General features: G+C 42.6%; 1 protein-coding gene and 1 long non-coding RNA gene across 5 annotated transcripts in view; both read left to right on the top strand.

Annotated features, from left to right (window-relative positions):
- Positions 1 to 13141, top strand: part of LOC106573868 (polyamine-transporting ATPase 13A3) — a 65979-nt gene extending 52838 nt beyond the window's left edge. For 3 of the 4 annotated variants that reach the window (XM_014149281.2, XM_014149278.2, XM_014149279.2), the window contains 13 exons: positions 2781 to 2953; positions 3414 to 3536; positions 3630 to 3709; positions 3834 to 3876; positions 3988 to 4097; positions 4954 to 5050; positions 5180 to 5252; positions 5401 to 5578; positions 6042 to 6226; positions 6408 to 6496; positions 6664 to 6744; positions 9466 to 9558; positions 10418 to 13141. In XM_014149281.2, coding sequence (XP_014004756.2) covers positions 2781 to 2953; positions 3414 to 3536; positions 3630 to 3709; positions 3834 to 3876; positions 3988 to 4097; positions 4954 to 5050; positions 5180 to 5252; positions 5401 to 5578; positions 6042 to 6226; positions 6408 to 6496; positions 6664 to 6744; positions 9466 to 9558; positions 10418 to 10630 — 1538 coding nt within the window. In that variant the 3' untranslated portion in view covers positions 10631 to 13141. The remainder of the gene's footprint in view (positions 1 to 2780; positions 2954 to 3413; positions 3537 to 3629; positions 3710 to 3833; positions 3877 to 3987; positions 4098 to 4953; positions 5051 to 5179; positions 5253 to 5400; positions 5579 to 6041; positions 6227 to 6407; positions 6497 to 6663; positions 6745 to 9465; positions 9559 to 10417) is intronic. The other variant, XM_014149282.2, reaches the window with a different exon arrangement.
- Positions 13142 to 14013: 872 nt separating this feature from the next.
- On the top strand, positions 14014 to 16811 carry LOC123727832 (uncharacterized). Its single transcript, XR_006759757.1, has 2 exons — positions 14014 to 14414; positions 14446 to 16811. It is a non-coding gene; the product is annotated as an uncharacterized lncRNA (long non-coding RNA).
- Positions 16812 to 16892: the final 81 nt, after the last annotated feature.

Consider the following 16892-nt stretch of genomic DNA (forward strand, 5'->3'; position numbering starts at 1 on the left):
ACCTTTGATTCTCTTCATCAGATGTCACTTCCAGGAATCCCAGGTCCATAACGAATGTAGTTTTGTTCAAAAAAAGCTCATCATTTATGTCCAAAAAGCTCCGTGTTGTTAGCACATGATCTAAGCCAGCCGGACTTCTCGTCATGAACGAGGGGAAAAAATATATTTACGTTCGTTCAAACATGTCAAACGTTGTATAGCATAAATCATTAGTGCCTTTTTTAACCAGAACATGAATAATATTCAAGGTGGACGAATGCATTCTCTTTTATAACGTATTGGAACGAGGGTACCCAACATGAACTCGCGCGCCAGAGTCTAATCGGCCATCACCGTTCCAAGGCTCTTGTTTGGTCAGATCTCACAGTAAAAGACTCAAAACACTTTGTAAAGGCTGGTGACATCTAGTGGAAGCAATAGGAAGTGCCAAAACATTAATCAACCCCTGTGTGTTTCAATGGCATAGGCTTAAAGGTAATTCAACACATCAGGTATCCACTTCCTGTCAGAAAATGTCTCAGGGTTTTGCCTGCCAAATGAGTTCTGTTATACTCACAGACACCATTCAAACAGTTTTAGAAACTTTAGGGTGTTTTCTATCCATATATAATAAGTATATGCATATTCTAGTTACTGGGTAGGATTAGTAACCAGATTAAATCAGGTACGTTTTTTTATCCAGCCGTGAAAATACTGCCCCCTAGCCCCAACAGGTTAAACAACCTCAACTCATCAGGGCGTGGACTCTACAAAGTGTTAAACAACAACTCATCAGGGCATGGACTCTACAAAGTGTTAAACAACAACTCATCAGGGCATGGACTCTACAAAGTGTTAAACAACCTCAACTCATCAGGGCATGGACTCTACAAAGTGTTAAACAACTCAACTCGTCAGGGCGTGGACTCTACAAAGTGTTAAACAACTCAACTCGTCAGGGCGTGGACTCTACAAAGTGTTAAACAACCTCAACTCGTCAGGGCGTGGACTCTACAAAGTGTTAAACAACCTCAACTCATCAGGGCGTGGACTCTACAAAGTGTTAAACAACCTCAACTCGTCAGGGCATGGACTCTACAAAGTGTTAAACAACCTCAACTCATCAGGGCATGGACTCTACAAAGTGTTAAACAACAACTCATCAGGGCGTGGACTCTACAAAGTGTTAAACAACAACTCATCAGGGCGTGGACTCTACAAAGTGTTAAACAGCAACTCATCAGGGCGTGGACTCTACAAAGTGTTAAACAACAACTCATCAGGGCGTGGACTCTACAAAGTGTTAAACAACAACTCATCTCATCAGGGCGTGGACTCTACAAAGTGTTAAACAACAACTCATCTCATCAGGGCGTGGACTCTACAATGTGTTAAACAACAACTTATCAGGGCGTGGACTCTACAAAGTGTTAAACAACAACTCATCAGGGTGTGGACTCTACAAAGTGTTAAACAACAACTCATCAGGGCGTGGACTCTACAAAGTGTTAAACAACAACTCATCAGGGCGTGGACTCTACAAAGTGTTAAACAACAACTCATCAGGGCGTGGACTCTACAAAGTGTTAAACAACAACTCATCAGGGCGTGGACTCTACAAAGTGTTAAACAACCTCAACTCGTCAGGGCATGGACTCTACAAAGTGTTAAACAACCTCAACTCGTCAGGGCGTGGACTCTACAAAGTGTTAAACAACCTCAACTCATCAGGGCGTGGACTCTACAAAGTGTTAAACAACCTCAACTCATCAGGGCGTGGACTCTACAAAGTGTTAAACAACAACTCATCAGGGCGTGGACTCTACAAAGTGTTAAACAACCTCAACTCATCGGGGCGTGGACTCTACAAAGTGTTAAACAACCTCAACTCGTCAGGGCGTGGACTCTACAAAGTGTTAAACAACAACTCGTCAGGGCGTGGACTCTACAAAGTGTTAAACAACAACTCATCAGGGTGTGGACTCTACAAAGTGTTAAACAACCTCAACTCATCGGGGCGTGGACTCTACAAAGTGTTAAACAACCTCAACTCATCAGGGCGTGGACTCTACAAAGTGTTAAACAACAACTCATCAGGGCGTGGACTCTACAAAGTGTTAAACAACAACTCATCAGGGCATGGACTCTACAAAGTGTTAAACAACCTCAACTCGTCAGGGCGTGGACTCTACAAAGTGTTAAACAACAACTCGTCAGGGCGTGGACTCTACAAAGTGTTAAACAACCTCATCAGGGCGTGGACTCTACAAAGTGTTAAACAACAACTCGTCAGGGCGTGGACTCTACAAAGTGTTAAACAACAACTCATCAGGGCGTGGGCTCTACAAAGTGTTAAACAACCTCATCAGGGCGTGGACTCTACAAAGTGTTAAAAGCGTTCCACAGGGATGCTGGCCCATGTTGACTCCAATGCTTTCCACAGTTGTCAAGTTGGCTGGATGTCTATTGGGTGGTGGACCATTATTGAAGCACACAGGAAACTGTTGAGCATGAAAATACCCAGCAGCATTGCAATTCTTGACACACTCAAACTGGTGCCCCTGGCGCCTATTACCATACTCTGTTCAAAGGCACTTAAGTCTTCTGTCTTGCCCATTCAGCCTCAATGGCACACAAACACAATCCATGTCTCAGTAGCCTCATGCCTTAAAAATCCTTCTGTAACCTGTCTCCTCCCCTTCATCTACACTGATTGAAGTGGATCATAGTTTTCACCTGGATGAATGTGGTCCGTGTGTTTTAATGGTTTGTATACTCAGTGTAAAACATCTCTCCTCCAGGTGACAACATGTTGACGGCCATCTCGGTGGCCAGGGACTGTGGCATGATTCCCCCTCAGGACCAGGTCATCATCGCCGACGCGCTGCCCCCTAAAGATGGCCAGGCGGCCAAGATCACTTGGCGCTACGCAGACAACCCCAGCAAACACGTGGGCAAAGCCCCGCGTCTGGAGGTGAGGGACCCCTGGTGGTGGGTGTGGCTCATTACAGCTCTGACAGACACACACACACACACACACACACACACACACACACACACACACACACACACACTGATCCCCCTCAGATCCATGCAGGACAACATCAGAACTCAGAAATTGCCCGGTGAGCACACGCAACAGGAATGGATAAATGAATGTGTGTGTTCTGTGTTCCAGACACTGGCACACACAGAGGTCACACAGCCAGCCAGTCATTGTGTCAGATTGTCTAGATGCTATCAGGGATATGTATATTTAGTGGCAGACCTCGAGGTCTCCACATCAGTTTATATGGAAACTGAAGTTATTTGTCTCTAACTTGAACGATTGTTAATCTACATAAGCCATGTTGTACCATTCAATCATTTACAAGATGTCACTCTTCCCTTGCTCACCTGCACCTGCTTTTCCCCGCCCCTTCCTGTCCCAACAGGAAGTAGAGATCAATCTAGAGGATGTGCGTCACACTCACAAGCCTCAGGACCAGTACCACTTTGCTATGAGTGGCAAGTCCTTCGCTGTCATCACCGAGCACTTTCAGGACCTGCTGCAGAAGGTCCACCACCCCTCCATTCCCCTATAAACACATAGCTACTGCTGTTGGGATGTGGTTGTGTCTAATGCATTGTTGTTGACCTATCTGGTGTAGTTGGTGCTGCATGGCACCGTGTTTGCCAGAATGGCCCCCGACCAGAAGACCGAGCTCATTGAGGCATTGCAGAGTGTGGAGTGAGTAGAAACACTGACTCAGTACACACTCTCACCCTCTTCGTAGATCTGTTCAAATATTTTAAAAACATTTCATTAATTACATTTACAACAGTCAAATGATCTTCTCTTTCCCCATCTGCAGTTATTTTGTGGGCATGTGTGGAGACGGCGCAAACGATTGTGGTGTAAGTATAGACTCTTTGAAAGCATGCAAATAGAAGTAAAGACACTGTCATTCCTTTAAATGTTCTTGTTTCTGACGACTTTCTACCGTCTCCGCCACCCTCGCTCTCTAGGCTTTGAAGAGGGCTCACGGTGGGATCTCTCTCTCTGAGCTGGAGGCCTCTGTAGCCTCTCCCTTCACCTCCAGGACCCCCAACATCTCCTGTGTGCCTAGCCTCATCAGGTAGGCCTGCCCTGGGCCTCCAGCACCACAATACTACCCTACTGCCAAGCTGAACACGGCTAACAAACTAACACCATCCTACTGCCAAGCTGAACACGGCTAACAAACTAACACCATCCTACTGCCAAGCTGAACACGGCTAACAAACTAACACCATCCTACTGCCAAGCTGAACACGGCTAACAAACTAACACCATCCTACTGCCAAGCTGAACACGGCTAACAAACTAACACCATCCTACTGCCAAGCTGAACACGGCTAACAAACTAACACCATCCTACTGCCAAGCTGAACACGGCTAACAAACTAACACCATCCTACTGCCAAGCTGAACACGGCTAACAAACTAACACCATCCTACTGCCAAGCTGAACACGGCTAACAAACTAACACCATCCTACTGCCAAGCTGAACACGGCTAACAAACTAACACCATCCTACTGCCAAGCTGAACACGGCTAACAAACTAACACCATCCTACTGCCAAGCTGAACACGGCTAACAAACTAACACCATCCTACTGCCAAGCTGAACACGGCTAACAAACTAACACCATCCTACTGCCAAGCTGAACACGGCTAACAAACTAACACCATCCTACTGCCAAGCTGAACACGGCTAACAAACTAACACCATCCTACTGCCAAGCTGAACACGGCTAACAAACTAACACCATCCTACTGCCAAGCTGAACACGGCTAACAAACTAACACCATCCTACTGCCAAGCTGAACACGGCTAACAAACTAACACCATCCTACTGCCAAGCTGAACATGGCTAATCAGTCAGCCTTATGAACTTGCATGCTGACTCACTTGTTTGCGCCGCAATAAAAAACGACTCTTTCTCCACAGAGAAGGGCGAGCGGCTCTGATCACCTCCTTCTGTGTGTTCAAGTTCATGGCCCTGTACAGCATCATCCAGTACATCAGTGTCACGCTGCTCTACTCTGTGAGTACAGTACCCCTCCCTTAGTCTCTGCACTCCTGTCAGGAGATTACCTCAGAGATCCGATTAAATCTGTCATTCTATGGATATTACTCTCTGGTGTATACAGTAGCTGACCTCTAACCTTGTCAGATCCTCAGTAACCTGGGAGACTTCCAGTTCCTCTTCATCGACATCGCAATCATCCTTCTCGTAGTCTTCACCAGTAAGTAAACAACATCAGTTAGATGGAGTGTTATGTTATTGCAAAATTCCCTTTTTTGATGCTGCAGACATTACTTGTTTGATCTACTACCAACTTTCTATCTTCTGGTTCCTTACTTCTCTCTTTCTCTCCCACCTTCTCTGTCCAGTGTCTCTGAACCCAGCGTGGAAGGAGCTGGTGTCGAGGCGTCCCCCCTCAGGTCTGATCTCAGGCCCACTGCTGTTCTCCGTGCTGACTCAGATCCTCATCTGTCTGGGCTTCCAGACCATCGCCTTCCTCTGGGTCCGACACCAGGCCTGGTACCACATCTGGACGCCACAGTCCGAGTGAGTCCAAGTTCAACCCCCACGATGACTACTGGACCTATTCAAAACACACTATTTGGAGGATAGCTGTATCAATCTAAAATCACCAATAAGACAGCTGTAACAAAACACCAATGGCCCAATGAGACAACTGTACCAGACCCAAAACAAACCAATAAGCCAACTGTAAACACTAACATTAGCCGTGAAGGTCTTCCTGTATGTCATTACCTTTACAAGTCATTACAGCTTTTGACTTGTAAAGCTGCTTCCTGCTAAACATCTCTGTCTGTCTGTGTGTGTGTGTGTGTGTGTGTGTGTGTGTGTGTGTGTGTGTGTGTGTGTGTGTGTCTGTGTGCCCTGTGTGTCTGTGTGCCCTGTGTATCTGTGTGCCCTGTGTATCTGTGTGCCCTGTGTATCTGTGTGCCCTGTGTATCTGTGTGCCCTGTGTATCTGTGTGCCCTGTGTATCTGTCCTCTCCCAGTGCCTGCAACTCGTCCCTCCGTGCCAACTTGGGGCCGGAACACAACTCCTCAGAGGAGAGGGACGACCACAACATCAAGAACTACGAGAACACCTCCCTGTTCTACGTCTCCTCCTTCCAGTACCTCATCGTGGCCATCATCTTCTCCAAGGGGAAGCCCTTCAGACAGCCAAGCTACAAAAACTGTGAGGACCACTACTTACACCAATGTTCCCACATACCTACCTGAAAATCAGATAATGGTTTAAGTGTTGCTTCTAAAATCAGTTGTGGTTTGAGATTTGTTGAAAGTGCAACATTGGGGTGAGTATCTTTTGCTGTGTGACTGACATGTTGGTTTTATCGTCTCTCTTCCGGTTTCTTCAGGGCCTTTTGTGGTGTCATGTATTGGCCTGTACATATTTCTGTTCTTCATCATGTTCTACCCTGTGTCTGCTATCGATGAATTCCTAGAGGTGAGTGGACGTCAACCATGAGAGACAAGCTTTATACAGATATTAGCCTCAAGCTTTGGTTGAATTGAGTCCCACAATAGTGATATTGTGACTGAACATGGCACTGCTCCACTGTTTGTTAAATGTACTCTTTGAACCTGTTTCTCTTCTTTATATTTTTTATATAGATTGTGTGTGTTCCGTTTGAATGGAGAATCACTCTGTTCTTCATCATCATAGTCAATGCAGCCGTGTCTGTATTGGTGGAGGTAAGACGCACACACACGAACGCACGCACATCAAAGTGAGACGTGCGCTGTCCATTTTGCATTATTCTGAGCTTTCTTTAGGTAATTTTCTCATATACAATTTTCGTTTTGTCATGCGATGTTTTCATTAGTGGCGCTTCAGTTCAGTCAGGTGGTGCTGGATTGTGTGTTGACTGTGGCCTACTGACCGACTGGAGAGTGACTGTGGCCTACTGACCGACTGGAGAGTGACTGTGGCCTACTGACCGACTGGAGAGTGACTGTGGCCTACTGACCGACTGGAGAGTGACTGTGGCCTACTGACCGACTGGAGAGTGACTGTGGCCTACTGACCGACTGGAGAGTGACTGTGGCCTACTGACCGACTGGAGAGTGACTGTGGCAGAACATTAACAGATGAAGCTGAGGGTTGAGCCAGTGTCTCTCTGTCTGACATACCATTTGACTACCTTTTCATTATGGAAAAAGCCAGACATTCGGCCTTGTCTTTCATTGATGTAACCCAATGAAACTCTACCTTTAGCGAACACATACACACAATTCCTCCCAAAAAACATTCCTTACCCCAGGACTTCAATGGGTGACTATCCAAGAACATAAGGAAGAAGGAACACTCTATTTCTGCCTAGATTTGACATTCATTGACGGGACATACAAAAACAGGCTTAACGTTTTGGCTTAATCGCCTTCATCACATCATTCCTACCTGTAAATACAACCTGCAATCACCACAGTGACTGCCATACTGTAGACCACTCATTCAATCTAATGGGTGGTTGGTTACACACCTAGTTCCTTTTCTCTCTCTGTCAGAAAATGATGACCTAAAGCTTTGTGGCCCAATGATAATGGCTCACCAGTGATTTACTATTAGAAAATGCCCCTGGCTTACCCTGCACAGTAGAACAGTAGCACTACAGTGCCTTCAGGAAGTATTCACGCCCCTTGACTTTTTCCACGTTATAGTCTGAATTTAAAATAGAAGAGAAAACATTTCACTGGCCTACACACAATACCCCATAACGTCGAAGTGGAATTATGTTTATTTTTACTAATTAATGTTATGACAAGCCTAAATAAGTTCAGGAGTAAACATGTGTTTAATAAGTGCATGGACTAACTGTGTGTAGTACTTGTGTTAATATGATTTTTGAATGACTACCCACACATACAAGTATCTGTAAGGTCCCTCAGTCGAGCAGTGCATTTCAAACCCTGATTCACAGTTGTCCAATGCCTCGCTAAGAAGGGCACCTATTTGTAGATGGGTAAAAATACAAAAAGTAGATATTGAATATCCCTTTGAGCATGGTGAAGTTATTCATTACACTTTTGATGGTGTATCAATACAACGATACAGGTGTCCTTCCTAACTCAGTTACAGGGGAGGAAGAAAACTGCTCAGGGATTTCACCATTAGGCCAATGGTCACTTTAAAACAGTTTGCATTTAATGGCTATGATAGAAAATTGAGGATGGATCAACATTTTATTTACCCCACAATACTAACCCAATTGACAGAGTGAAAAGGAAGCTTGTACAGAATATTCCAAAACATGCATCCTGTTTGCAACAAGGCACTAAAGTAATACTGCAAAATATAAGGCAAAGCGATTCACTTTTGGTCCTGAATACAAAGTGTTATGTTTGGGGCAAACTAATACACTCTCCATATTTCCAATCATAGTGGTGGATGCATCTTGTGGGTATACTTGTAATATTTAAGGACTGGAGTAAAAGAAGGAAAGGGAAAAAAACGTAAAAAAAACCCAGAATGGCACTAAGCACAGGCAAAAACCTGGTTGTCTGCTTTCCACCAGACACTGGGATATGAATTCACCTTTCAGCAGGACAATAACCTAAAACACAAGGCCAAATCTACACTGGAGTTGCTTACCAAGAAGTTCCTGAGTGGCCTAGTTACAGTTTTGACTTAAATCTGCTTGACAATCTATGGCAGGACCTGAAATGGATGTCTAGCCATGATCAAAAACAACTTGAGAGCTTGAAGAATTTAGAAAAAAATAATGGGCAAATATTGTACAATCCAGGTGTGCACAGCTCTTAGACCTACCCAGAAAGACTCACAGCTGAAATCACTGCCAAAGGGGATTCTAACATGTATTGACTCAAGGGTGTGAATACTTAAGTAAAATAGATATTTCTGTGTGTCTTTTTCAATAAATGTGCAACATGTTTTTACTTTGGTATTGTGTGTAGATGGGTGAGGAAAAAAAACCCATTTCAAATTCAGGCTGTAACGCAACAAAATGTGGAATAAGTCCAGGGGTATGAATACTTTCAGAAGACACTCTATATTACTGTGTTGCTCTTATCCCCCTCTTGAGCCTCACAAGCCCAAGAACAGCTTAGCAGTGACAAGATGGTGCTCTCCCAGGGCTGCCAACCTCTCACTCCCCAACCAATGACGCTCAATGGATAATCACCAGCAACGGATCTGTCATAAAACAAAATCACAACAAAATCCACTTTAAAAAGCACCATTCTTCTGTTGTAGATGAAGTTAACACTCTCTCACTTTATTTGTTTTCATTTATCACGACTAAGGCACAGCCCTGAAATCACCCAAAATGTCCTTACAATAGTTTGACTATTCAAAAAAAACGAATGTACAAAATCTTCTTGGGAGAAGCTATGTGATTAAGTAGCCACGCTGCTCTTTGTAATTCTTTCCTGCCCACTGCGCCTATTATTCCATAGACCCTCGTCCTTGACGTCGTCTTATGGAAGCTTGTCTTCAGCCGAGACAAGCAGGGCGGCTATGGCACCACCCATGCCGCTCCAACAACACAGGTTGGGAAATCTGACGCTCCTCCTCTCTTCCACCGTCGCTTTTCACCTCCCCCTATGCCCACCCCTTCTTTATTTCCTTCTTTCTGTATACCCTCCCCAGACCTTGCATGTGCAGACCTGTTTGCGCTCTGGCCCCTCTTCCGCCCCCTGGTGGGTCTCCTGTGTTATTACTCTCCTCTGGGAACAAGATTACCCCAGTCTTCCCTCCTATCTAAAGCTCCAGCAGTAGTACAGATATTGCTCCAGTAAGCTCCCCCGATTGCATGTACCTCTCAGCTTCCCTGTAAGCCGCTAAGAGTGGAAATAGCATGGCCTAGATCAGGTATGTCTACACTGCAGGTTAGCTGGTATGTCCCACACATGGTCACTTTTGGCCTCCTTTTATATGTAGCAGGTAAAATGTGCCCCCATTTCCAATTGCAAATAGTCACAATTACCTTTTTTGCTGAACCGCAGCATCTTAGCTTGTCTGCTTGTTTTGAGGTAATTCTCTGGCAGAAAAACTTCAATCCCCAAAACGTATTGCAATGCTGGACATTAATTTGATTGGCCTAAGAACATTTTCTGTTGAGGGGAAAGTTCCCCAGGAAATTATTTAATTGTCTCAATTATTAACCATTATAAAACAATGTGCATTCTGCAATAAAGTGAACCAATCTGAATCCCATCGCTACCTTCTTTTGGTTATATAGTGCATGTGGTGACATAAGCATGTGATATCATTCTACTGTCTAAAGGCATGAAAAGAAAAATATATAATTTAAAGAGATCAATTGTAAAGAGAATGAATGGGGAAATATTCATTGTTTTCTTTGCTGTTTCCTTTGCCCATTTCTCGTTGTTATCGTGCTGTTTCCAGGGGTGCTTCGACCTGTGGGGAGCCAAGTGTCTGTCGTGGCTGTGCTGCCGGCAGAGGAAGGTACCCAAGGCGCGCTACATGCACCTGGCCCAGGAGCTTAGCGTGGACCCCGACTGGCCCCCCAAACCCACCACCACCACCGAGGCCAAGCCCCCACTGCCCGGCAACCCCCCTGAAAATGGCTCCTCCTACCAGATAATGGCTGACTCCTAGCACCCCCTCGCCCCACACTTGGCTAAAGCAAACACACACACACTCAGACCAAAAGGACAAAAAGAAACAGTGGTGTATGGAAAGAACAAGGCGAAAGATGGGGTGATGTTAGAAAGGGATTTTGGGGTGAAGAAATGGTAGTGTGGATCTCTCCATGCTCTTTGCTGCTCAGATCCAGCACACTGTTCAGACCCTGGCTGGTCTACGTAACCCTCACCAACCAAACCCCTCAACCTGCCACCACCCCCTGGTATACAATGGTTGGTCTACTACACAAATACACCCCCCAGTATGGTCTACTCTATATCCACCCCGCCTTCAGCTGGTCTACCTGCAGTCCAAGAGTCCATGTTGTCCACAGGCTGGGTCCTGTGGCAGAGTCGGACCCCTGTGTCATTATGACTTTAATCATTGCCTCACTGCTTTTTAACCCTTGCAGAACTATGCAGCGAACTGACAAACTCCAATTTAGTCTTAAAATGGTAATGATTTCTACAATTGTAATTGGTGTTGCCGTGATTCCTCCAGGAGCTCCAGACCTTCTTTCATTTTTGCTTTTGTTTGTAAGCAGCCACCAGCCATCTCCACTAACATGGTTATCATACAGGGGACTTGAAGCATGGATGTGCATGAACCCAGCTCCGTATAGCCATTGTTATATGGTGGTTGGAATACTACTGCTGCTTACCCAACAGTACTGTAGTATTAATATTGCTGAACAGGGACCAGAACCTTTTTGTATTATGTAACAAGGCATAACAAGAGGCAGCATGCAAACGGCTTGGGATCACGGGTAGCAGCAACCCACCCCCCTGCATGTAGAAACCATCCAAAGGCGAATAGACTTGCAAAATCATGTCAAACTGGCCTCACATAGGCTAGCGTTGCTCCGCATGGAGAAGGTCTGTCTTTAAAAAAGGAAAAAAAAAATGTGATCCTATCTGTATTGGAAGAAGAATCGAGGTATGATAATGGTGAAAGGCGAGGCATTGTGAAATTCGTTACCTAGCCGTATGCGTGCGCTCTCTCTCTCCATACAGCCATGCAACTGGCAAGATACTGTACTACCAATGTATACTCCGCTAAAGCCATAGTAGCATGAATGTATTGTATTAGCATTGCTCACTGCACAGTCAAAAGAGAAATCAAAGGGCTTAAAACTCATTGTCCATCAGAGGAGGCTGCTGTGTAGAGATATACGATGACGTGCTCATTGTAATGGCTGGAATAGATGAATTAATTTTATTCCAACCGCTACAAGTCTGTCCTTCTATATCTCCGCCCACCAGCCACCACTGTTATCCAAATTCTCAAAGATACAATACACACTCTGTCACTGTATATATTTTCTCAACAGTTTATTTCATTACAGAAAATGTACATTGTGCATTGCTGTCCAGCCTCATGTGTTGACAGTCTTGTACATGTCATATTTTCTGCCAGTCAGTCATAAGCCAGTCTTTCTCCTCATAGTAGTAGGTCGTCACATATCGTCAGAGATCCTAGTTTGTGTTCATCTGATGTAAATATTTTATTTGATGACATTGAAAATGTGTGTCAGAATTACCGGAAACAATACTGAGAGGTATCGCTAGAATGCAAGTTCAAATCTTTAAAAATTATGTATTTACTTGGTGTTAAAGGTCCATGCAGCTGTTTTTATCTCAATATCAAATCATTTCTGGGTAACAATTAAGTACCTTACTAACCAGGTTTACATCCAACCTTTTTATGCGAGTAAAGTACATGTCGGATAAAAAATGTCATAACAGGCCTGATGGAAACCATTTTTTTCGGTAAACTTTCCAAATGTCGACAAAACAAAATCCACTAGGTAAGGTGGGATCTTTTTGTCTGTAAAATGAATTATGCGGGGGAAAAGTAATGCTTTTATGATATAGTAACCATCATATCGAAGTGAACCTGGAGTCACGTGATGTGTGGTCCTCCCACTAATACTCATCAGGAAAGCATGCAGTTTATTAGGTTACAGATCTAAATAATTGATAATGAACTTCAAAGGGTGGTGAAAGTGCAAGTAGATGCGCTTAATTCGAGGGTCTTATTTTGGTGACATAATACATGCTTCACTGCAGTTTGACAAATAAAAATAGTCTTGCTCTTTTGTCCATAATAATAATCTCATGTAGGCTATATGTGAGCTCTAAGCAAATAGCAGTTTTGCTGGGACTGTTTGGGAGTGGTCCGAGTGGAGCATTGGCTATTATTGGCAGAGGTTTTGACCTCTTTCTTATTGGTCTATTAACTAATTCACCACCTGGTGGAGTCACCAGGCACGCCAAAACTCCACCCCAACAGCTCTTACACTAAGTGGTCATCATTTCCACAAGTTCACAGTATTATTCCAACCTCAGTGTGAAAATATAAAACACGGAAAAATCACTTTTTGGACTTCACTGGGCCATTAAGGCAAAGTGTTAACTCATTTTTTTTTTTTTCTGCATAAATTACTTGTTTTATTTTTCAGATTCACAATTCAATTTCAGGAATGACAACAACAGATGTCCTAGATTTACATGATCAAACCTTCCAGATCTCTACCAGACATACACTACCGTTCAAAGGTGTGGTGTCACTTAGAAATGTCCTTGTTTTTGAAAGAAAAGCATGTTTTTTTTTGTCCATTAAAATAACATAAAATTGATCAGAAACACAGTGTAGACATTGTTAATGTTGTAAATGACTATTGTTGCTGGAAACAGCTGATTTAAAAAAAAAAATTGAAAATCGACAGAGGCCCATTTTCAGCGACTATCACTCCTGTGTTCCAATGGCACATTGTTAGCTAATCCAAGTTATCATTTTAGAAGGCTAATTGATCATTAGAAAACCCTTTTGCAATTATGTTAGCACAGTTGAAAACTTGTGCTGATTTTAAATTAGCGTTTAAACTGGCCTTTAGACTAGTTAAGTATCTGGAGCATCAGCATTTGTGGGTTCGATTACAGGCTCAAAATGGCTAGAAACAAAACTTTCTTCTGAAACTCGTAAGGCTATTCCATGCAATAAATTGCCAAGAAACTGAAGATCCCGTACAACGCTGTGTACTACTCCCATCACAGAACAGCGCAAACTGGCTCTAACCAGAATAGAAAGAGTAGGAGGCCCCGGTACACAACTGAGCAAGAGGACAAGTACATTAGTGTCTTGTTTGAGAAATGGACGCCTCACAAGTCCTCAACTGGCAGCTTCATTAAATAGTACCCGCAAAACAAGTCTCAACGTCAACAGTGAAGAGGCGACTCCGGGATGCTGGCCTTCTAGGCAGAGTTCCTCTGTGTTCTTTTGCCCATCTTAATCTTTTCTTTTTATTGGCCAGTCTGAGATGGCTTTTTCTTTGCAGCTCTGCCTAGAAGGTCAGCATCCCGGAGTCGCCCCTTCGCTGTTGACATTGAGACTGGTGTTTTGCGGATACTATTTAATGAAGCTGCCAGTTGAGGACTTGTGAGGCGTCTTTCTCAAACTAGATACTCTAATGTACTTGTTCTCTTTCTCAGTTGTGGCCTCCCACTCCTCTTTCTATTCTGGTTAGAGAGTTTGCGCTGTTCTGTTATTTTAATGGACAAAAAATGTGCTTTTCTTTCAAAACAAGGACATTTCTAAGTGACTCAACTTTTGAATGGTAATGTATATTGTTTCTGATATTTGGAGTGTTGGTAATATGACACAGATGATTTTGGAGTGTTGGTAATATGACACAGGTGATTTTAGAGTGTTGGTAATATGACACAGGTGATTTTGGAGTGTTGGTAATATGACACAGGTGATTTTGGAGTGTTGGTAATATGACACAGGTGATTTTGGAGTGTGGGTAATATGACACAGGTGTATAAAGAATGCACTGTAGAGAGCACATTCACCAGGAATATCCAGCAATATTGGTCATTGACAATATATGACCAGGAACAAGAGTACATCCTCTTGTGACAATTAACCTGTTTCTGCAAACCAACTCTAGATTGAATCCATGAGAGTTCTGCTTTTAGTAAAGGTATATTTACTGAATGTTTCTGAAGAATGATTTACATTGGTGTTTAATTATGTTGAGGGGATCTTTCCTAAATATCTGTACAAGATGCAGATTTTTATTTTCAGAACAAAATGTTCAATTTTACATTTAGTTATTTAAATAAAAAATGTCATTTTTGTTGAATGATTATAGAGTAAAAACATTTTAAATGGTTGTAAACAAGTCATGTTTCCAGAAAGTTCAAAAAAGCCCACCTCCAAATCAGACTGGAACATTATTGACTTAATGTTAATAATACAAAGAAAATTGGACTAGCTGTATTTTTTTAAATGTGCATTTACAGTATGTGTTTTTAAATGTACCTTCAAAAACATTGTTTAGAGATGTGCTTGAAATATGGATAATGCGTTTAGATCGAAGGGCTGTAGTGGTGCTTTCTACTCTCGGTACTGTTTTGTCACAATCAGTTGTTTTTGTTGTAATGTTTGGATTTCTTTCCAGTGTTTTGTCACTATCAATGTTATGGAACAAGCGATGCTATGTGTTTATCTTCCTGAATCAGACATGAGTCCATTGGGCATTTCTATAATTATTTAAGCCAATGATGTTGAGGTGCAATTGTCTGATACTACTAGGGCCCTCAAACTAAACTTTGGACCTCGAAGCCAGTTACCCTTTCTTTCTTTTTTTCTTTCTCTCCATTGTTCCCCTCTAATCAGGGACTGATTTTAGGTGTGTGCAATTAATTATCAGGTAGAACAGAACCAGTAGGCGCCGGACCTCATAGGAAAGGGCTGTCAAACTGTCTATAGAGGGCCTAGTGTCTGCAGGTTTGAGTTTTTTTCCTTTCAATTAAGGCCTAGACAAGCAGGTGATGGGGAGTTTTATTAGTTAGTGACCTTAATTCATAAATCGAGTACAAGGGAGGAGCGGAAACCTGCAAACAATCGTCCCTCTGTGAAATGAGTTGGACACGGACACGTGTCATAGGGTGAAAGTTAAATACCCCTGCTATAGGGCTTGTGACCTAACCAGGGAAAAACTGGGATCTAGTTATATCTCTAAAGCAGGGGTGTCAAACTCATTCCATGTAGGGCCAAGGGTCTTCTGGTTTTTGTTTTTTCCTTTCAATGTGTCCAATTAAGACCTAGGTAACCAGGTGAGGGAAGTTCCCAACTAATCAATGACTTTAATTTAGCAATCAAGTACAAGGAAGGAGTGAAAACATGCAGACACTCAGCCCTCCATGAAATGAGTTTTGACGCCTGTGCTCTACGACCAATATCTAGTGGTGAGAAATATCTTCTCAGTACTGTCTGTAAACGGTTACCATAAGGGATTCTATTAATATATTGGCACCTCAGCTCCACAAACACTGTTTCTGGTCAGAAAAATTCTGACCTTTTAGCTCAATGTTCATTTTCACTAGCACCTGTCACCTAAAACATGTAAACCATGCTTTGAGTTTTATATACGCTGTCTGACTTTTTTGTAAAATCTCAATGTTACAGGCTGAAGAATGTGCATTGCTGTGGATATTGCAACCGGTATTCTCTCTCTCTAGAAGGGATAATTTTGCTGCTAGGGGAATGATTCAGACTAACCTTAATGCTTCAACTTTCAATCAATAATGATAACCCTAAAACCTGCAAGTAGTTATTATGCTTGTTTTTCCCCTCCACTTACAAAGAATTGGCTAAATCAAAGCGATTAAGTGTATGCTGAAATTCTTATTTTTTTTGTTAAGGTACATTATACCACCTGTTGACATCTCTAATCACCTGCTTTTTATTTAAGTGTTTGAAACAAACCATTAAGAGGCATTTAGAACATATCAGACACTGAGTCTGTTGAACTTCCAGTGGAATTGTTTCCTCAGGGAAATGTGTATTTGTAACGAATCAAGAAATACAATGAAGTTAATTACCTAACTGAATTAAAAACAATCCTGTTGGTAAACATTTTATTACAGTTCTATTGTATGTAGATTGCTTGTTGTGCTACCAAATCCAATCTCCCAACCCCTAAGAGGCTTCTCTGAGAAAAAAAAAAAAAAAACTTTTGTAAACGTAAATTACTTAGCAAATTTTTGTACTTGTAATTTATTTGTATTTATTTGTATTTCTTTACTTAGGATTGTGTTTCTAATTTCTTTCGTTTTCTTTTCAATAAATGTGGTTGTCAAATACATATTTTGACTACTTTTTCAGGTTAAAGTATACTGAACAAAAATATAAAGTAAAGTGTTGGTCTCATGTTTCATGAGCTTAA

The sequence above is a fragment of the Salmo salar genome, chromosome ssa16, assembly GCF_905237065.1.
Source record: "Salmo salar chromosome ssa16, Ssal_v3.1, whole genome shotgun sequence".
Lineage (NCBI taxonomy): Eukaryota > Metazoa > Chordata > Actinopteri > Salmoniformes > Salmonidae > Salmo > Salmo salar.